Source organism: Chanos chanos, chromosome 3, assembly GCF_902362185.1.
Source record: "Chanos chanos chromosome 3, fChaCha1.1, whole genome shotgun sequence".
NCBI classification, from domain to species: Eukaryota; Metazoa; Chordata; class Actinopteri; order Gonorynchiformes; family Chanidae; genus Chanos; species Chanos chanos.
The window spans coordinates 20,658,657-20,681,089 of record NC_044497.1 but is presented as its reverse complement, the minus strand read 5'-3'; the positions used below and the strand labels follow the sequence as shown (position 1 = coordinate 20,681,089).

At 38.6% G+C, this 22,433-nt stretch overlaps 3 protein-coding genes across 5 annotated transcripts in view; all 3 read left to right on the top strand.

The window, feature by feature from the left end:
- slc4a2b (solute carrier family 4 member 2b) overlaps window positions 1-4,537 on the top strand; it is a 63,704-nt gene extending 59,167 nt beyond the window's left edge. For 2 of the 3 annotated variants that reach the window (XM_030770081.1, XM_030770083.1), the window contains 2 exons: window positions 112-285; window positions 1,763-1,843. In XM_030770081.1, coding sequence (XP_030625941.1) covers window positions 112-285; window positions 1,763-1,843 — 255 coding nt within the window. Of the gene's footprint in view, window positions 1-111; window positions 286-1,762 lie in introns of all 3 variants that reach the window. The other variant, XM_030770082.1, reaches the window with a different exon arrangement.
- A 10,807-nt stretch (window positions 4,538-15,344) lies between these two features.
- Window positions 15,345-16,298, top strand: LOC115806781 (lectin-like). The gene is made up of 2 exons (XM_030767642.1): window positions 15,345-15,434; window positions 16,032-16,298. The coding sequence occupies exons 1-2, from the start codon at window positions 15,345-15,347 to the stop codon at window positions 16,296-16,298; spliced, it is 357 nt and encodes a 118-aa protein (XP_030623502.1).
- A 2,829-nt stretch (window positions 16,299-19,127) lies between these two features.
- Window positions 19,128-19,841, top strand: LOC115806506 (mannose-specific lectin-like). Its single transcript, XM_030767244.1, has 2 exons — window positions 19,128-19,217; window positions 19,575-19,841. The coding sequence occupies exons 1-2, from the start codon at window positions 19,128-19,130 to the stop codon at window positions 19,839-19,841; spliced, it is 357 nt and encodes a 118-aa protein (XP_030623104.1).
- The last annotated feature ends 2,592 nt before the right edge of the window (window positions 19,842-22,433 follow it).

Below are 22,433 nucleotides of genomic sequence, written 5' to 3'. Positions count from 1 at the left end.
AAATAATGTCAGAGTTAATGTAACACTAATTTAACACACGTTTGGATTATATGAACTCTCCAGCAGATTCACTGCATCACTAACATGCTGCTGAAATGTTTTGGTTTGCAGGTGCGGACGCTGCGCATGCACCTGTACACAGCTATCCAGGTGGTGTGTCTGGCCATACTGTGGGCGGTGATGTCTACCGTGGCCTCGCTAGCCTTCCCCTTTGTCCTCATCCTCACTGTGCCCCTGAAGATGTTCCTCCTGCCACGCATCTTCACCCCGCGAGAGATGCAGTGTGTGAGTTCCCCAGGATGACTGGCACTCTCCTCATTAAAACTACACTAAACACATAAGAATGAATACTCACGGCATCATGACAGTGGGGTCATAAATAGGGATGTGCCCGAATCCGAATACGTTATTCGGGAAAGCACAAATAATATGATGGAAACAGATGTTTCTTCTACCCGAAGTTGCTCGTTAATATTTGGGGGGAAAAAAAACATGATTAACACGTCTGTGCATCAGCCTTTATGTTTCTTCAAATCGAGTCATGTCACTGTGGATGGCCACAAGATAAGAATGCCCATTCTGTTTGCAACACAGGACTTTGTTCTCACTAACTAGTCGTTTCCTTTACTACATATTATGGAAAAGTGACTGCTATATTCTGTAGTAGTCCTGTCCGAGTCAGGTGTGGGAGCTTGCAAAACAACAGCCTGGTGTGGCAGCTGGTTTACCCCCACAACCTGTAGTTTTTAGCTGTATGTGTTAATTTGCTTCATGAAAAAAACAGTCGAAAGTCGTTTCATTTACTACACAGTTATTGAAAAGTGATCACTATATTCTATAGATGCCCACACTAAGTCAGCGCAAATTACTGTTGTAAAATAGTAATTCACGTCTCTGTAGCGATCTGCATCAAGAATTATGAAAGCAGCATCATTGGAATTTGAGATTATTCCCTTCAACTGACGGATATTCTTCTGAACATCTTTACTGTAAATAGTTTCTATTCCCAATGCAAAACAGAATCTTTCGAATTATGAAACATTTTTCAGTTTTTGACTGTTCAGTGTCCCCCAGTTAAAGGGGTGGTGGTGTTGGGGTTCAGACAGTTCATAAAACTTAGTTTAGCTAAAAGTAAAAATAAAACAACGAGAGAGAGAGAGAGAGAGAGAGAGAGAGGATGTGGAAATATATTTCATAATTAATTATATGCCAATACTAAATCAATTTGATGCTTTGAAAAAAAATTTGAATATTAGGTTAGAAAATACAACATTTGCCCGATTTAATGTGACTTATGGTATAAGCCAGGCCCATGTCCAGTCTACTATCCGAATACAGATACAGAGACAGATAATTTTGTTGGTTGAACAGATACATATACAGATAATGACATCTTTGAACACCTCTTATCATAAATTATGTATTTGTCTTAAAAATACTGTACTGGAGCTCAGTTAAAAATAAATTGTGTCTATTGTCAGTATTTCTTCTGTATTAAGCTGAACATCCTTATATCAACACTGCTGTTGTTTGGTTCTTCTATGATTTACCATATTTGAATAGCCTCTATAGATCAATAGGTGGAGGGTTTTAAGGTTCCCAGCCAGGGAAACAGATGGAGCTGTTGCAGATATATGACTGGACTCTTTATAAATGGGAACATTGCTGTCAAAAAAGGCCTAGTTACTTTATTGCTGTTTATGCGTTGTTTATATGAGCGCTTGGTGCTTAGACGTTTAACCCTTTCTCTGCTCTGTCACAGCTGGATGCAGATGATGCTGAGCCTACGTTCGATGAGAAAGAGTGCCAAGATGAATACTCAGAGATGCACATGCCTGTCTAAGCCAAGCCCACTGCATCCAGTTCTCCCCTCTTATTCAACACACCCAACTGTCAGTCACTCTTGTCGCCAATCACACAGTTGCCTTTAAGGATCTTCTCTGGAAAAACAGCTTGGAAAACTTTGCTGACAGCTGCTTTTAAAAAGCTTTGGAATGCATCTTGGAGTGGGAGTCAGGATGTCAAAGGAACTTAATCATTTTGTTCTGAATCATACTTGTCCATCTCATTGGGAAAGACTTTTAAACAGTGTTCCAGTGTCTTTCAACTCTACACATCCAAAGACTGATTTTTTTTCTTTACTTTTGGAGATCATTTGTGCTGTAATATAAGACAGTTATCATCTCACATTTTTGAGCAGTGTATAGTATTTGCCCATAGGGAAAGAGAGTGGGTTTTCAGTACTTTGTCGTGGGGACTGAACATCGCCAAACCTGTTATGGGCTCTACTCTGAACCATAACATAAATGTTGTTTATTTAATTTTGTACATGTTGTGTTGCACATTTAAAATACACTTTAACTGGTGGGTTAGAGAAGAAGTTAAAAAATTGCAGATGAATGTGAATGATTTAAAGGAATGAAACAGATGTTTCCATAGATTGTTTTTATAGGTCTGTTATAGGTCAGGGATTGCGATAAAATGCCAACATTCAATGAAATTCATTTGCATATGGGTTTAAATGATTAAGGATTAGACGCGCTGTTCATAAACAATTATTTTCGAGATTGCAGGATGTTCATGTATTTGTTTTTATTTTTTCTTTAACTATGGTATTGTTCACACAGTTCCTTTCCAAACACACACCTGAGTCACTGGCACTACATATATACAAACACACACACACACACACATTTACATATTTTCATACCATTTTTCACCCTTCTCTGGACAAATACAATTTGATTGGCATGTGCCTCAGACTGTCCGTGAAGATACAGGTAGTAAATATGTAAAAGTTCACTTACAGGCCTTAAGCACTTTGTTAAGGTGTGTGTTTGTGTGTGTGTGTATGTGGTCAGAATGAGTCTACAGCCACCTTTTAGTGACTGTTACAAAAGCCCACTCTGCACTTCTAGAGAACACATGCTTTCACCACCTTGGTCAATGTTCTTTAACAGACAGGAAGTCATGTCTCCTGTATGAGTTGTTTTTTTTTGTTGTTGTTGTGAAGATGAAAGAGAAATTCCAACTCAAACAAGCCAAGTTTTTTTTTTTTTTCATACTGTGATTTAGTGTGATATTTGTATTGCTGATTGACCTGTTTGAATGATATGTATTTAAATAATAACTTGGTAATAATTCTGGTACTTCATGACCATTTTATGACCTAACCTATATCTAATACTTCCCCCTCTGTATTTATATTTCTACAATTGAAGATGTGTATTTTTAAAAGAGGACTGAGGCAATAGAATGCAAGCATAAAGTTTTTGTCATTGTTTTGTTTGTGTTTTGAGTCTAAACACCTGAGGGTATTTCTTCAAGACAAAGAGGTGAAAACGAAGACACTATCATTTTACCACAAAGGCTTTTTTCTTGTGTTTCCTTGTTTGTGTAAAGACAACATATCCTGACTTTTCTGTCTATTGGCCATTTATCGGTACATTATTTCCAGGGACACAGGCTTTAGGGTTGACCTAATCCCAAACACAGACACTGCCTCTGGACCATGTGACTCATGGCTTTCAGTTCTTCCTCATTATTCTAACACTCAAAGGGATCCACACAGACATCTGTTATGCTCACTTATTTAGCGAAGGATTTCATTAGCAAATTTGTTTGTTTTGGGGGGGTGGAGTGGGGGAGGGTGACTAACCTCTGGTTTCTAAAGAGGTACATACATGTAGAAAGGTTGAGAACTTGGTTGGTCCTGACAGATTGTAACTAATCAAAGTCGTTAGTGCTTTAGCTTATCACAATAGTACTAATATCACGTACATAATTGTACCATGCCTTAAAAGTTTAAAACCTGTGAATTGTCTAAGCATGAAAATTACTTTTTGCTCCTGTTTGTGCTTTACTATAGCAGCTGATTTTATATAGCTAATTACAACAGTTTATTGATCGCTGATTAAAACTGAGATTTTATTTTAATCAAATAGAAAAAGAGGCTTTTTATTACTTTACAGACATTTTCTTGAGCATAAATTATTAAAGAAAACTGCAAATATAATTTTTAATTGCAAATAATATTTTATGGTAAAATCTCTTTAGTAAGTCACCTTTTTCAGATCTGTTTTTGTCTTCTCATCTTTCCTTTATTAGCTGTGTTCACTTGTCACTAAATTAGACATGGTTTATGCAACCTCTTTCGTGAACCTTATTGTGCTCTTCTATCATGCTGACATGTTTGTCTGTTGCAGACAGTAAGTAGCGCTGGCGTGAATTGGAATTTTTTTTCCTGCTTTCTTGCAGAGCAGAAAAGATTGTTTGAAATGTCTTAAATCGGAAGTAGCTTGTATGTTCTCTGTAGCTGAAGTGTGTATTCACACCAGTGATGTGTTTGTGTGTGTCACAGGGACCAGAATTTTATTCATATATATATCACTAAAAGAAGTTCAGAAATTTGTTTCTTGTTATGAATTTTTTCCTTTGTTTAATGTGTATATCAAATAGTTCATTGAACAACAAAGCTTCATTTTGCTATCAAGCATGAGATGCTCTGTGATTTCCTTTGATTCAATTTTTCAAAATACATAATAAAAAATAATAAACCAAGACAGACACAGAATTGAAACCCTGAGGTTCTACTTATTTTCTGTTTTTATTAATTTTGTTCTCAATAAATAGTTCTGTATTCTTGTTCAGTTCAAGTCTCTATGCTCTTCAATGTGTAAATGCTGTAGTACACAAAGTCTGAAGACAAACATTTGTCATAAAAAGGGGGTAGTCTAATCTTGGTATATCTTGATGAACACAAAGAAGAGTGTAACTTCACAAGATGACACAATTGGCTTTGTGTGTTTATTTTGATTTGTTTAGTTTTTTTGATCGTTTTTAATTTCCAACTTCTGCCATGGTTCCATTTGGTCACAGAGACAAACATGGCACAGCCAGCAGAAACAACCCCAATACAGTTCAAACTTGTTTTATTTGAAATAGTCCATTAACACAGCTCTGTGGACGAGGTTGCATAAGAGGACACAGGATTAGTATACATGTCTAATGTCTAGTAGGTGACCGTGTATAATGGTGCCCCAGTCAGGATGAGCAGATCTGAGATCAGATAACAGGCAGGTCGAAGTGTGCACTGATCAGTAGCGCACTTTGGTTTGTGGGAGGGGTGGTAATGACTGTTTTTGGAAGATTCTGAGTTAATGTTTAGTTCAAAGAAGTTGCCAAGAGGCTCAATGTGGAGCTGAGTGACCTGGGTCTTATCAGACAGAACTGGGAAGATGGCTGCTCTGCTGATGGTTTTCCTGCTGGTTGCTGGAGCTCTCCTGAGATCTACTGAGGCTCAAGAGGACTTTACCAAACTGCCTGACATGCAGAAGAAAGGAGTGGACTTAGCCCTGCTGCACCTCCACTCCCACAAGTCCATCCAACATCACTTTCGCTTCTTCAGAGGTCAGGCAAAGTCCCACATCGATGTGAGTGGATAAAATTGAACACCATAGCTTGCCATCAGATTTTTTTCTGATTGTAATAGATTTGGGGAGAATATGGAACTGAGTGCTCTTTAAATAAATATTTGCAGATCCAGAACAGTAGCTGAATATATGGTTTACTCATTGGAGTATTCTCCAGATTTTAGCTGCTAATATGTATCAAAGTAACTGCAACAATAAGACCTACTCAAAATATATTTCACCAAGCTTAATGTATGTAACTCATTCAAATGTATGTAACTCATTCAAATGCACTGATTATGAGAAGAGCCTGTAGTGTCAAGGTGAGCTGGTAAGTGGAGGAGAATTACATATATTATAGTGTGATTTATCTTCTGTAAGTATTTGGTATATTGATTAGGCACCCAAACTTATACCATATTATGTTAAATTAAGTAAAATTACATGAAATCTGTATTTACAGATTACATCAATTTACTTACAGTGCTTGTGCACGCTCTTGTCTATCTGAGAACAAACAATGGTGATGGCAGTGTTTCAGGACAGTATGGCAAGTCTGTGATCTGTCTCTCTCCTTACAGGCAGGGTTTGATGTGAACTACCTTTACTACACATTCTTTCTCAAAGCCACCAAGTGTCCCAAAGGAACCACTGACACGGATCCACAGAGGTGTCCATTTAGAAATGACCGTGTGGGTACTACATGAGTTCACATGAGTAAAGTCCAGTGTGTCAACTGTTATTTGCTGAGTGCTCTGTGTGCAATATGCGGAGATCAAACACAAAATGAACACACTGTATGTACAGGAAAATTTGCTGTTTTCCCTCTGTCACAGTTTGTCCTATAGTTTAAATGACTGTTAGTTCAGTCTACACTGTAGTGTGAATGACTGTTAATTCAGTCTGCCCTGTAGTGTAGTTGATTTAATTCAATATGTTCTGTAGTGTAATGACTGTTAATTCAGTCTACCCTGTGGCGTAGCTGATTTAATTCAGTCTGTCCTGTAGTGTAAATGACTATTCTGTTGCCTGAGCAGCCTCTCATAGATTGTGCTGTGTGCTACAAGACGTACGCCGGAGAGATTGAGCCCCAGCCTAAACCGTATGTGAACTGTGTCCAGAAAACAGCTTTGACAGAGGTATACTCATTTCCTCAGTGTCCATTCCTTTTACTTAATTGTTTTTAAGTGTCAGTCCTATGATTATCCTGACACAGGCTGTCTGTGTGGAATAGGACTTCAAAAATGCACGTGTTTAATGTTCTCAGCCCAAGTCCAAGCTAAAGATCAAGCAAAGGAAAAAAAAGTGAAGTAATATCTGTTTCACTGAAGGAAATGAAGGCAGAGAGAGTGAAACACTGCAACACCCTGGGCCAAACCAGTGGAGCTGCTACTCTCCTGGCTTCCAAAGCATCGTAGTGTCGGTACCCATGGGAGCCCGTGCCTGCAGAGGATATTTCCCACAATGCTTTTCCTCTTCGTCTGCCATGAAGTCGCATCATAAGAAGGCTGTTCCATATGGCCATCAGGACCAACTGACACAGAGTGTGCTTCTCTATGCACAATACTGAATAACTGTCAAGACAGCTTGGGTGATATTTCTACTATTAATATCTGTAGCCAAGGTAGATCTAGACAACAGCCCATTCACTTCAGACAAAAGGCAGCCCATCTGCCTGCTGTTTTATCTGAGAGGGTTTTTTTCATCTGTTGTTCCTAAGAATGTCAGTGTTTCATTAAGTTACTCATTTGCACACAAAATGTTGCATCTCATGGTTAATACAGCTTCTCTCAGCTGCCATCGAAATGTTACTATTTGAGTGGGATTTTTTTTTTTTTTTTTTTGAAAAATTCAACTTATTGTTTGATTCAAAAATAAATTTTATTTCCTGAAATTCACTTTCGTTTGTACTAAACATCCTCTTTTGTTTTCACTGATCCAAGCACAGTAACTACAAATTTAGTAATTTGAAAGACAAGGGATTATCTACAAAATCACAAAACAGAAAGGTTCACAGTCTCTCATTACTGGCTTCCCTGTCAGGAACTGAGGCCAATTCATTGTAAATGGAGAATCCCAGCTGAGATAACAGTCTCTGTGACTAGGGGAGACTGAATCATCTGAGAGACTGTCCCTTTAAGATGAGCCAGCTAGATGGCAGTACTGTGAAGAATTCTTTGATGCTGAAGGATTTCCTTTGAAAAAGGAAATGTGGAAGCTCCCAAAACAGGGTTTGGGTGGGGGAGGGGATGACACATGCTGGTGGTATGCATATCTTCAAAAACAATCTCATGCGCAGTTCACTTTCTTTCACTGCTCTTGACATCCACAAAGGGCTCATCTTTGAAAAAGAAACGAGATTCATTTTTCAGGACCGATCAGCAACCACCTTTGACATCCTCTGTCATAAGTGATTGCATTATTAAGGTTTTGTGAAAATTCAGTGGAAGATTATCTGAACAGGCGCCTGGAGAGGCTAAAAATGGCTGCTGCTCTGTTGATTGCGCTGTTCTTCACTGGGACTGTGCTGAGTCTGACAGAGGCTCAAGAACTCCCAGAGCTGTACCAGAAAGGTGTGGATCTGGCACTAGAGCAGCTTCACTCTCACAAGGCTATGAAACACCATTTCCGCTTCTTCAAGACTCTGGACAAGTCTGACATTGACGTAAGTGGGTGATACTTCAGATTTTCATTTCAGAACAGTTCTTTTTCCTTTTTCAGAGGAAATGTTCAGCTGGTATGTTTTTAAGCAAATCAGCATCAGCAGATAAAGGTTCAGTCATGTAAATGCTGAGCCAATGCAGCCGTTAAATTACTATTGGTTCACACATTGGAGTATCAACTATCTAAACTCACTAACTACAGTATAACTGATAACAATATACCACGGACCCCAGTATGTCAATATCACAAGTTAATAATTAGTATGAAACATATTTGAGCATTTAAATGAGTCTAAATTAAATCACAGTGGTAATAAAGAGAACTGATAGCAAGATTGGGTGTGCTATTGTAAACAAGGCACATAGAATTAAGATGTCTGACTTGTCCACACGTGTCATATTCTAAAACCCGACGGTTATGTAATAGCATTTTTTTTATGTTGTTCTCGTTTTGCATAACCATATTTGATATGTGAACAAGTTGCTGTGGCGTCCAATCCAGACAAGAAAACAAATGACCCTAAAATCACAGATCACTTTACCAGATCTATATGTTTTTATCTCAGAGTGGTGTGTGACACCTCACTGTGGTAATTAACAGTGATATAAGAACTTTTTCATATGCCTTTGTTTATCCACTTATTCCTTTATTGTTATGTTTCAACAGGCAGGGCACAGTGTAAACTACATTTACCATCATTTTTACTTTAAAGCCACTAAGTGCCCCAAAGGAACCACTGAAACCAACCCGAAGAAATGTGCCTTTAGGAATGACCGTGTGAGTACACTTTTCACGCACTGACCACGGAGCCCACAAAAGTCACACAACAGGGTTTGAAAAGAGCTTCTCAGAATCTGATTTGAGAGAGAGAGAGATGGAATGTTTACAGTGTGTTTTGTATGATTGGTCCTTTCCTGTGTGTGAGCCTGCCTCTGATAGACTGTGCTGTGTGTTCTGTGTGTGAACCAGCCTCTGGTGGACTGTGCTGTGTGTTATAAGACGTATGCTGGAGAGATGGAGACAGAGCCTAAACCGTATGTGCACTGTGTCCATAGGCCAGCACTGACAGAGGTATGTTCCTCCCTACACCTCCCCTCCACCTCCTCCATCACTTAATCATGAGCTCTAGCCATTCTGAGTATGGATTCGGAGTGCTCTTTTTGGGTTTAACTTTGTTTTCCCTCAGAATTTACAGGTCCTCTGTGTAAAATTTGTGATTTTTGTTTTTCTGTAATCAATAAATGCATTGATTCACTGCACTCACTTGATTCAAAGAAACTAAATGAAATACTGAACAGAGCACATGAGGATCGGGGCCAAAAAAAAAAAAAAATATATAGAATAGGTATATTTCGTCTGCCTTGACAATGCTGCACTTTCAAAGTATCCTCACTTCAAGTGTCTTGACATCTGATTTTGAAAACTATATCAGTGCAAATATGTATATGCAATATGTAAATGAAGAATCATAACAGCAACTGAGAGGAATAACTTGATAATTTGTTTTGATTGAAGGAGATGAAAACAGAGAGGACTAAACACTGCGATGCCATGAGTCACACCAGTGGATCATCCACGCTTCTGGCCTCCAGAACCCAGTGAGGCATGGCCAACAGGTGTTACCCATAATACATCTGGGGTCCACTTTAATCGCGCAGTCACAGAGTGCATGTTTATATATGACTATAACACATAGTCACACTGTTTTATGTATACCAGGTACATACACACACAGCCTGTGAAACACTGATACCCACAACGTACTCCTCTGTTTTAGAAACTGCAAATATTCATTGGGGTTTTTTTTTGTTTTTTTCAATGCTTTGTTTAGGTTTTTGTTTAGGGTTTTGGTATTCTCAGGTGTCCCTGTCAGATTAGTATTTTAACATTTGAAAAATACATGTATTTTAATAAATATTCAACTGTTTAGAGCACTGATACATTGCATTGTCGATTGTAGATACAGCAATTTACCTTCATTAAAAATAAATTTCCTTCAAGTCCATCCCACGTGATTGAATCAAGTGCATAAATCTAATAACAAGAAACCACCTGGTGAATCACAAAGCTGCACATTTCATTTCAATAAACTCTGGAATAGGTTTCTGGTTAAAACTGTACTCGATGCGTCTGCTTAAATGAATCTTGAGTCTTGTTTCAGAATAGACAGGGAGTAGGTTTCATTTTGAATCGAGCATCTGCATCAGATCATGCTTTTTTAATGCTAAATAGAAATACACTGCTTCTATTTCATTCCTTATCCAGGTGTTCACACGTAAGAAGCCTGAGCAGAAAGAAATAAAATTTAGTTAAAAGACAGCTGGTGCTAAGAATTCAGATATGGAGTTATAAATGTCTGTCTCCTGTGTTCCGACTGTGTTAGTCACAAATACGAAACAGTTCAGCATTTAAGGACCAGTCATCGGCTGGACATTTGGACTACTTTTTCTGACAACCACTGGGGGGCAGCACACTTAAAAACAGTGAATTCTTCAGCTTCAGTATCTCGCTGTAAACAGGGAATGTTGCAACTCCAGAGGGAGACAGGGAGGAGAGAGAGCAGATCTGATGACGACAAATTCAGTTGTTTTTTTTCTCTCCTCCTCCTTTCCTTTCATTCACCCCCTCTGTGTCCCTTTATCAGAACCCACTCGGAACAGAGCTCAAGGTTGTCCTTGACTTTACCTCTCCTCTTGTCAATAAATAAACAGTTAAAGTTTAGCTAGTAAAGTTCAGCTGAAGTGTTTTCAGGAATTGGATCCTATCAGACAGAACTGTAAAGATGGCTCTTGGTCTGCTGACGTTTTTGCTGCTTGTGGCTGGATGTCTAGCTCAGGACGACTTCAATGAGCTCCCAGAGCTTTATAAGACTGGAGTAGAACTGGCTCTTCAACAGCTCCATGCCCACTCGGGCATTCAACATCACTTTCGTTTCTTCAAAAGTCTGTCCAAGTCTGATTCATACGTAAGTGGCTAAAACTCAGTTCTGATATTTGATTGCTGGAAGAGTAGCAATACCTATTTTTTCACATGTTTGCTCATTTTGAGGGCCAGGCATTATGACTGAATAAAAAGCCGAAGTCTTAATCTTTATACTTCAAATTAAAAACAAACCGTGAATAAAGAGAGTTGTAGAGCATGCCTAGATTACCCATGCTTTTCAGTGTTATCTGAAGTGGAAATATCAGAAGTTTTTTTAAACTGAGAGAAAAATCCTCTGTTGTCAGTTTCAGTTTTACTTTTAGTTTTAAATTCTTGGAAAAGCTGTAGTAGTCAACAGGGCAGCAAAGCTGGAAAAAACAAACAAACAAACAACTGAAGTAATCTATATATAGAAGCAATGGTGACTAATGCAAATAAAGTAAAAAATAAAATATACACATGAAATTTCCAGGGGGGATTTGGCGTCAGTTACCCTTACCACCACTTCCACCTGAAAGCCACCAGATGTCGCAAAGGCGCCTCACGTCCGAAAGACTGTGTGTTCAGAAACGACAGAGTAAGTGTTTCATTACAACACAATTCTTTACTGACTGTTTAACATTCAGTCCTGAGCTCGTGTAAATTCTATCTATCTATCTATCTATCTATCTATCTATCTATCTATCTATCTATCTATCTATCTATATGATACATATTTATGAAAATCAAACACCAATCCATATCTTGCATTGTTATCTCTCCATAGCCGCTAATAGACTGTGTCACCTGCTACAAAACCTACCAAGAGAAGCTGGAGCAGGAACCAAAACCCTTCATACACTGTATTCATAGACCCAAACTCACTAAGGTATGTCAGTCCCACCTTTACAGTAAACTACAAATACAAATACAGTCCCATGATCCTTAAATACTTTAACACATTTAATCTTCCTTTCTTATCAGCATAAGGATCAATTTTTTCATCTCTTCACGACAGAATATCCTTAATGTGAACTTTCAGACTTTCATAGAAGTGCCAGGTGGTCTGGCCTGTGTACTGCAGCACAGACTGAAAAATTAGTGTGAAGTTGCTAGATTGTTTTAAGATAAATACTTAGCCCACGGGCCCATGCCTGTTATAAAGGTCTTGTGGCAGAAGATACAAGTGCTCTGCTTACCCCAAACCAGACAGAGCCTTAACCAAATACACAGCCCAGTCATTAGAGAGCACTGTGGGACAGGTGGATCATGAGAAAGTATTGTGAACCACTTTCTCTGTCTAGGCGGCAGTTAGGTGAGTCATAAATTATAGAGGAACATGTGGGCACTGTTTTACTGTTTCCCTCCTGTCTGTTTCAGGATATGATTGCCCAGAGAGAGCAAAAATGTAAAGACATGAGTTACAGCAGTGGATCTGCCACCATGCTCCTGGTCAAGTCTGACAAAAATTAACACCATGGAGTGACATCAGCTACACCAGTCACATAACTCCATCAGCCTTCAAAGTTCTTTTTAGATGTTACTGATTACAAAGCGCATTCATTTCATTATTTTAAATCAAATAATTTGTTCAGTATTGCACCACACCTTCACCTCTATGTATTACCAAGCACCTTAGCATATGTTTTTCATCTAAAAAGTACAAACTGGTATTACTTTATCATGCTGAGAGTCAGGACTGACAGTCTCCACATGCGGTAGACATCACACTGTGGAGTAACTGAAGATGTAGTATTGTGTTTTTGATGTTTAGTGTAATATTCTTTTGATGCTCATTCTGATAGGTTTTCTGTTACTTACATTCCTAAACAATAACAAAAAATGAATGTCTGATATTGCATGAAAAACATCTGATATTGCAACCACTACATCCACATGACAAAATATATTTTCTCATGTGACATATGAGATTTAAAAAAAATAAATAGATAAGGACCCTTGAATTATAGCAAATTATAACCAGAAAATCTTTTGGTAAAAGTACCTGAGAATGTTAAACTACAGTTAACCACATGTCAGAAAATAAATAAATACCTTTCTAATGCTGAGACCAAAGCTCATTGTATTTTTATTTATTTATGTATTTGTGATTAATCATTAGATGTTAAATGACAATCACTGAGCTCCACACAAAAATAATGGTGGAATCTTCGGAAGGAATTCCCTTACTGCTTTCAGCGTCTCTTGTTTTACTGAATTGTCTGGTAAGTACTAAGGTCTTCAGAATACAATTACCTGGTGTATACTGTAGGATGCAGCCTAGTGTACTCCTCAAGGAGGCGTTGCTCTTTGTAATCCTTGATACAGCCGACCTGATATACTCTTGCTTCGCCCTCAGTTCTCACAACTCCTCTGACATCTTGAACCGTTTACGCACATTCACATTTTTTGATTTTGCTGAAACTGTGAGGAAATGTCACTCCTGCCGTTCACTCCCAGTTCCATGTCGACTTCTTTTTTGCTCCATCTTTATGTCCCATCCCAAACTACTTAACGCCGAAAAGGAAGAGTAGAAACATCCTATTTCCCCATTGGGGAATCGAACCCCGGTCTCCCGCGTGACAGGCGGGGATACTTACCACTACACTAACCACAGTATCGACAAATATGAGTTGGCTAGAAATATGACGAGCTCTATTCAACTATTCTTCATATTCTTTCCCTACTGTTGAAAGTATAAAAGGTGTAGACGCTGCAAGAAAACTTCTACTTGTACACATTTAATCAAAATGATCATCAAAAGATTCTCATCAAAATTCAATCGTCGAACCGGTGGTATCAAGAGATTCAAAACCCAGCTGAGAAACTACATACATACGTACATACTACATACTATGATTTGGAATATCAGCTCCCTGCAATGTATAATTTGTATCGTCGATCTGCCAAAACACAACGAAACTCAAGCCCAGGTTAAACAATTAGGTCCCAATCAGCGAAACACGCACCTTCTGAATCTGTAGAGACGGGACGAGATAACAGTGACGTGATTCCTGGAAGCAGTTTCCTTTGAGGTTGATTAAGGTACCTAGCACTTTAATATTTAATATGAACTGATAATTAATGCGTTAAGGTCCTGAAAGAAATTATTTACAAGTAATACGCCACAATCTTATTTGCCAATCGAAAGGGCATTGCGTAGATTTGAGACTAATTAGGGTTACACAATTTATAGTTTTATTCTCGTTAGGCTTGTATTATTTTTTTAGGGGTAACTATGAGGAAGCAATACATGCCTAGCGAAGCGCTTAACGTGTCTTGATTATGCTATAATCCAAACCTTTTTTTTTTATTTGAAACGAAATAGATTATTACATGCTTGAAACAAATCTTCCCTACCCTGTCACATAAGGTCATGCCATGTCAAAGCCTCCAACCCAATATTTCATTTTATGAAACGACAAAGTAATTTTACTCATCAAACCCTGTGGATCCTTTTGCAAGGCGCAGCTAAGTGATGGGCTCTAATAAACCCCACACACTGATCATTAAAGAGACCTAACAACGTCCATGTTCCGCAGGCAGCATTTTAGAGGCTCGCTGGGAGTGCCAGGTTTCATCTCTGGGGATATGAATATCTCTCAGGAAAATACTCTACATTTTAGAGCCAAGTAAAAAGGGAGAGGATTAACTTTAGTTAGATTCCACCAGGACTTAAAAGTGTCTTTCATGGCAAATAGCCTGACGGACACTATCTTCATTCAGCAAGCCATGCGCAAAGCATTACTCCTTTTGCCTGAACAATGTCTCCTCAAACACTTGGGCTTCGTAAACTTGAAGCTGTGATTTGGTGCTTTTCCATTTCCATGATCGAGTTAGATCTCTCTCTCTCTCTCTCTCTCTCTCTCTCTCTCTCTCTCTCTATAAATGAGCAATGTGTGTTACTAACACCAAATTCCCATGAGGAAAAAAAATCTCCACCAAAACATGCAGACAGCTCATTGGTAGGTTATAAAAAGGAAAGAGTGGCGAAGGCGAGACACCTGAAAGCCGAAACCTGCTCAGCCGGTCATTTCATTCTCATTCGGTGAGTACTTTACAGCTTTTTTGTAATAGAACTGCCCTATATTAAGTTACAAAGTAGGTCTTCCTTTTACCAGTAAATTGAAATGTATAGACTATCTACATGTCGCTATTATAGCTGTTATAGATGTAGTTTAAAATGGAACAAACTGAATAGTACAATTCTGCTCAGGGTGGTACATCATAATGTATTTTTTCGTTTGTAAACCTTAATAATGTTTTTAAAATACTGAAAAATCAGTGGTGATTGTACAATTGATAATATGTCCTTTGGTGTTCCTCTCAGCCTTCGCAGTTGTTCCTGAACGCTTGCATCTGAGAACCATGAGTCGAAACTACATGACCAAATACGATGAGCTCCGCAAAGGAGACTATCTGTGGTCCAATAACAAAGAGTACAAGGCTGTCTTCCAGGTAAAACTCTACGGGTATTTTATGCCCTAACCTTTTAGCATGGCATACCTCTGTCCCGTTCTGAACAGAAACATGACTTTAATAAGACGAACATTGAACTGTGATTGAACTCCGATGCTTTACGCTGTTTTTCTCCACTGTCGTATTAAACATTTGAATTATGTTAAAGGTACTGATGTGTGTTTTGAAAATATTATTAAAGTTACTTTAAAGTTACTTTGATACCCAGACATGTATTTTGGAGATTAGTTGTATGTTTGGATGCATTACAAATTAATATTTAAAAAGGCATTTCCTAGTGCGGCATGTCCGGTCATTATTTCTTTAACGTCCCATTCAATTGTCACACAACATGACTGAAGTCTCAGCTCTGGATGTGACCTCTTTCTGAGTGAAACACTTCTCTGATTGGACAGGATAAGCCATCAGAGGCATTCTGCTGGATTATGTCCCATTGCACTATGAGGAAAAATACAAACTGGAAACCTTTAGGAAACCTCTGTGAAGAATCTGCTTTATTATTATTGTTGTTTTTGATGTTGATATTATTATTTCAAGATCTATTCATTTTTTCTTTATTTTTCTTTGTTCCTGAAGGAGGATGGAAACTTTGTCATCTATGGCTGGAAGCCAGTTTGGACCTCAGACACGGCTGGCCAGCGCGATGCCCATCGCTTGGTGATGCAGGACGACTGTAACTTTGTCATGTACCGCAGAGATGACAAAGCCATGTGGCACACTGGCACTCAGCGCTCGGATGGCTTCCGCACATGCCACCTGTACCTGCGCAATGATGGCTCTCTGGTAATAGAGAAGGATGGAGAGGAAATGTGGTCCTCCACCCTTTCCCGCAGCCAAAAGTGAAACAGTCCCACCCTAATTACATGACACACAGACTCCAATAAAGCATGTGTGAGAAGCATCAGCATAATCTGTGTCAGTTCTTGAATTATAAGGAGAGTGGACTCCTACAATGTCTCCATCAATGGTAACTTTACAAGGGTTTATACATGAAACTTTATAAACAGACCTATCCCTCAGGAAGAGGAGCACACAGTAGCAAGTTAGCAGCAATCAGCAATCTGTTTCAAAATTCTGTTTCTTCCTCTTCTAACAGCTAGCAACTATGCATAGCATGTTCCTCACATAAATCCACAAAACCTCAGTCAAACTAAAATTGCAATGATATCTGGGGTCACAGATAAATTGGAGAATGAATACATATGAAAAGCCTAAACTGTACCCTCACATTAGAGAGTTTAAACAGAATGGGCTTTACTAAGACCACTGTCATACCTTCACATCACCCCGAAAAACCTGCCCCTCAGTGAATCTGGAGTACACAGCCACTTTGTACTCTTGGAAGTACCAATGTCATATGAATGACGACACAAACAATGTTCCTTCAGTTAGCCATCAGACCCATAGTCTAGTCTATAATGTGCAATTAATCTCCTGTAAAATTTCCATAAATGTCTTAACAGATTTGGCTTTGAGTTAATCTTAGAGTGTTAGAATTTTAATGTGCATTCCAGAATGTTGCATCTGTTAAACTGCTGAGTCTGATTACCTCAGAGGAGATTCAATTCCAGAAGCGCAGTAAATCTCAAACTCAATATCTTAATAGTATCAAGTCTGTCTTACAGAGCCTGCTGACTACTTCTGAACACACGGGACAAACTAAGCTTGGTCTTAAATATTAAACCTGATACTAGTGCATCATCCTGATATGATTAGCCATGCTGATCTCTGAGAACTGACCGTTCTTTTTTATCATTGATGTTGAACATGCCTCTGGCTCTGATTGTGGCATATTAACTTTGAGAATGCCGAATAGAACAGGTCTGGTGTTGTGTGTATAATTTTTAGCTCATGGTTGTAAGTATTGGTGTGTTAACACTAAGCTGATGTAAGGGTTAGATCTGGCTTTGCTTTTCAGTTAGACATCAGCACAGTGCCTGCTTACCTCTTGTGATAATCTCAGTGCTGTATCATGGCGCCGGAGAGTCCACAATAAAAAAAAAAAAAGACCTTTGAAGAAGTCATAAAAGTATACTCCAACTCTTGAAGATAACACAGGTCCCATTAAAGATTTTGCTTTCTTTTAATATGAAGTCATGAAATTCAGAATCGTCAGTTCCATTTGTATGAGCATTTGTACAAAATGGAAAACTTATCCATAAGCAAAATGTCATAGCAGTGTTTTGTAATTGAAATCAGTGTGTAATATTTATATTGCATATGCTGCATGCATTGCATTTGTCTGGGAGGAGGCATGTGAAGTTGGATGCAAAAGGTTTGATAAAGGTTTTAGCCTAAGGAAGGTCAGTTACATGCTGAGTGTTTGGACAAATTATAGTTAAAATACACCAATCATCATCCTTAACATAATACTCATTAAAATATCATTGAGCAAATAACATCAGTAAATCTGTTCATTTCTTGTTGTTGGTTAAAATACTGGTTAAAAATAAATATGACTGAGATTTCATACTTAATAAGGTCAAGATCATTTCTTATTCTTTCATCACCTGTGCTTCAGTAGCAGTTAATGACTTTCACCATGGGATTACAAGATTTGGAGTTCCCCATAAATTCTGAAAAATATTAACGGTATATTAAATATAAACATTATTAGAGATAGTGACGTAACAGACTGGTGAATTTTAATAAATTTTGGTGAATTTTGGTTGTCTTAGTTTTGGAATCCCAACGGTGAGTGCTTAACTCTTCTATTTATTTTACTCTTCATTGTTTTGTGATTGTGTTTTTGGTTTTCTTTTACTGTGGTATATATATATTTCGTTGGTCCTCATTAATATTACAATCTGAATCTTCAGTGTGTCACTGTCCGTTGTCCAAACAAATCAAATTGAGTCGAGCATAAGTGAACAGAATTAAAAACCAATGTGTTTGAAACGGTCTCCTCAATGAGATGTCAAATTGTTCTAACAAGCTAAACCAGGTGTTGACAATTAAGGCCGGTTTCGCTCAATCCAATTCCCAAATGAAAGCTTCTCTTGTTTGATTTCAGCTCCACAAATCACATTAAACGTAATGTGTTTTACGAATTAGAGAAACCAAAAGCTAGATCTTGTGCACCACAGATTTGATTCTGGCGTATGAGCTTCTCATTCACAGTCCTCTCTGTCACTGACTCTATAAAAACCAACTTTTCCAAGCAGACTTCGCTTTGATAGGAGATCCCACCTCAGTCTTCAGAGCATCCATCCCACTGCTGGCGGGTAAGTATGACACTGCATATACAATGCCTGGATTACATTAGTATAACCTGGCCACTGGTATAGCCGTTTTATTCATTTGTCATTAGGCACTGGTTCCATGCTAACAATACGGCATGCCACACCTGCATAAGCCTCTATTACTAAACCCATGTAATACATGTGTTATAATATTTAACTACACACTGCTTTTGTCATCTTGAGTCACTCATATGCTATTTTTTCTACCATTGTAAAAATTACAACAGTGCCTCTCATACAGTAATGTTGTATGAACACTTCTGTGATCAGCAATCCATTGACAGTAAATGACTTTATCTGTATTCAAAACCTATTCTTCACTCTGAAAATCATTAGCATAAGAAAACCATTCATTGTCTGTGGCATATGACACCTGCAAATGGATGCATGTCTTCATTAACATGTCTTCAGTCCATCTCATTTCAGAATCATGAGTCGTAACTACATGTCTAAGTACGATGAGCTGCGCAAGGGAGACTATCTCATGTCAAACAACCGTGAGTGGAAAGCTGTGTTTCAGGTGATGACAGAAAATCTGTCCATCCTTGTTTCCCCCCATCTCTGTATATTTACCTATAGATATGAAACTCACTACTCACTTTGAAGGGATTTTTTTTTTATTATTACTGACCTGCATATACTGCAACTTTTCAGCGGGATGGTTGTCTGGTGATATAAATCATTATTATTATCTATTATTACCTGCTCTATGCCAGAGGTGCATCTAGATGACCTAAAAACAACTGTAGCTCACACAAACTCTTCAAGTTTTCAGTAAAGCACTCAGAAACATGCATCTGGACTATCCAGTTTTTTCATTCCTAAATTCCTTCTAAATTCCACCTTTCTTTTTCTCTCCCACTCTCTCTGTCTCTAGGAGGATGGAAATTTTGTCATCTATGGTTGGAAGCCTGTGTGGAACTCGGACACGTCCGGCCAGCGTGATGCCCATCGCCTGGTGATGCAGGACGACTGTAACCTGGTCATTTACCGCAGGGATAACAAAATGATGTGGCAGACCAAGAGCCAGGTATCCGGAGGCTTTAAAACCTGTCGCCTGTACCTGCGCAATGATGGGACCATGGTGGTGGAGAGGGATGGAGAAGAGGTGTGGTCCTCAGCCCAGTCCAAGGGCCACAAGTGAAGGGCTCCTTCCTGTGGCCCTGTCTGGGAGAGAAATGCTGTATAAAAATGGTCCTTCCATCCCAGCAGTATATCTCTCTTTCTCCATAGAGGCTTGTTTAATAAAGAGCATGTTGAAAAGTGTTTGATGATCATGTTTGTGTTCTGCGTTTGATTACTCTTCCTGAGTCAGCTTTGTGGAGGATTTGCTCTGTGTATATCCTAAGAGCTCTCTCAGTGTTGTGTGTTACAGTTTGGAGGTACTGACAAAGTCCTTACATAGCCCATCTCACAGGCTAACCAACTGGAAACCTAGTGATGAAAAGACCAGCAGAAGAATGAATACGACCACACCAAACAACCAAGCAGCCTGCATAACCTGCTAAACATACCTAAGACTATCACTAATAATTATAACGCATAACACAAAAGATTATATATGTTTTCAAGTCTGCTAAACATAGTTAAGGCTTCCTATGACAGTCTGACATATCCTGCAGAGCACAGGACACCAAACTCAGACATCTGCACAAAACAGTTGATTCTTCCATACTTGTTTTTTGTTTTTAATTAAATAAAATGTATTTAATGATGGCACGGTGTTGTCCTGCTGTCATTTAGCCTATAATTCAATAACGGTCCACAAAGACAAGAAATGTCTCCATTAAGAAAAAGCTTTGAAAAACAACACAATTACTCTGTTACTCAAAAAACCTCTCATTAGCTATAGGATAATGGATTATGACAGGAAGGGATGCTATTTTGGGGGCAGCGTTTGTGATGTCCGAACATTCGTTAACTGTTGGCAACACCACTAAAGCAGGCCATGAGATGGTTCATGCTGGCAGAGGGAAGCTGCTTGGCAAGCTGTATCCCTGTCCTGTGAGCTGGGCTGGGCACCTCCACTGTCTAGACATAGGGCCTGTTCCAGCTGGACAAACTGTGCCAAGACTAAATCTCATTAGAGATGAGAGGGATTGGAAAGGTAAGAGGTAAATCTACTCACTCTTCTCAATGTGTGCTGCAATTAGCCCACTCAAAAACATCATGGAGAACACAAACACACACCCTGGTTCACTGACAAAGGAAGCAGGTATTTCACTCATGATATCATATGAGGACACCAGTCTAGTCAGATATGCCTAAATATTTGTCACAGCATGCTTGTGCTGTCTTTTAAATCACCATATTTTATCAGTTGTAAATGATGATGAGGAGGTTTGACTGATGACTGAATGGCATAATGTTTTCTCTCTCTTTTTTGAACAAAATTAACATTAAAGTAATATCAGTTGTACTCACATATATCACTGTCTATCAATGGATGGCAGTCATGAGGACATTTGACATAAGATTAGATATTTATCTCTATACATTACATACCTGCTGGAAGACAAAAGTGCTTCTTTGGAACACAGCACTAAGTCCACAGATTTGAAATCACAAAACCACACTGACAGACATGAGAAACAGCATTTCACTTGTCTAAAACGCTGCTCTGATAGCACTTCACAATGGCCACTGGAGGGCACTGGTTTGCTCTGCAGGACAACTGCTCCCAGTAGCCATTCCTGACCTGTTAGCATGAAGTGTTAGCGATACCTCTAGTTACATTTAACAGGCATTACGCCTGCAGAATGATCAGACAGACTTCACTGTGAGTGTTAGAACTCTCATAGCCTGTTAGAAAGTGATCAAAAACTAAAATGCTTTAAATGTGACAGAATTTTTATGTTGTAGCAATTGTGCATTCACAACACCAAATGGGTTCCATTCTGCACCCTGTTCACACTGAAGCACAGTATCAGCTACAGGAGTAGCTTACATATTATGATTTTATAAACGCAAAATTGTAACTTTCTGCTTATGTTTCATATGAATCAACATTTCAAACATATATATTCTGCAGACATATATTTCTGAGCTTTCTGGACACATTATAACACAGTGTGTTCCCAAACACACTGCACACACTGTTGGTGTAGATGAAAAAGTATCGATGTGTTAATCAGTCTGTCAATTCGCTCATTCCCACTGAACTTTCAAAATAATTTTTCTATTGTACAGTGAAGGATTCTCTGATCACACACTCTTTACTTACAGTGTCAGAGGAGTAGGGAGAGAAGATAGGCATAAAGAAGGAGTTTTGCTGGCTGGGCCAATTAGTTTGACACTCCTTTATTTGTTTGTTTGACAGATAAAAAATGTTCTAAAGATTCATGGCAGGCACTATTCCAAATAATGTTAGGAAGAAGAGAGAACATTCTACGTTTACAGAACAATCTTTATTTTAATTATGTCATAATGTGTGTCATTAACGTCTCCCTTTAGCCCAGCACATTTCTGTCATTTGGCCGAGTCTTTAAGACTTAAGTGTGAGTCATTTGTAGAGACTTATTTGCTTGTATGAGCATTTTTCACTAAATTAACTGACAATACCCTTTAACCTCATTATAGTATTTTCGATCCATCCGTTTAGCTACTTGTCTGTAAAACTGTCACAAAACTTCCCTAAACTAAAGGATGGGCGACATAAATTTGATCGACAGTATCTAAAATATACTTTGGAAAACACTAGCTTAGAGAACTAATCGCGCGCATTATCCAGGCTTTA

Coding starts and splice junctions, on each gene's coding strand:
- LOC115806781 (XM_030767642.1), top strand. CDS start 15,345: ATGAGTCGAAACTACATGACCAAATACGATGAGCTCCGCAAAGGAGAC. Junction 15,435..16,031: donor AGTACAAGGCTGTCTTCCAG/GTAAAACTCTAC, acceptor TTGTTCCTGAAG/GAGGATGGAAACTTTGTCAT.
- LOC115806506 (XM_030767244.1), top strand. CDS start 19,128: ATGAGTCGTAACTACATGTCTAAGTACGATGAGCTGCGCAAGGGAGAC. Junction 19,218..19,574: donor AGTGGAAAGCTGTGTTTCAG/GTGATGACAGAA, acceptor CTCTGTCTCTAG/GAGGATGGAAATTTTGTCAT.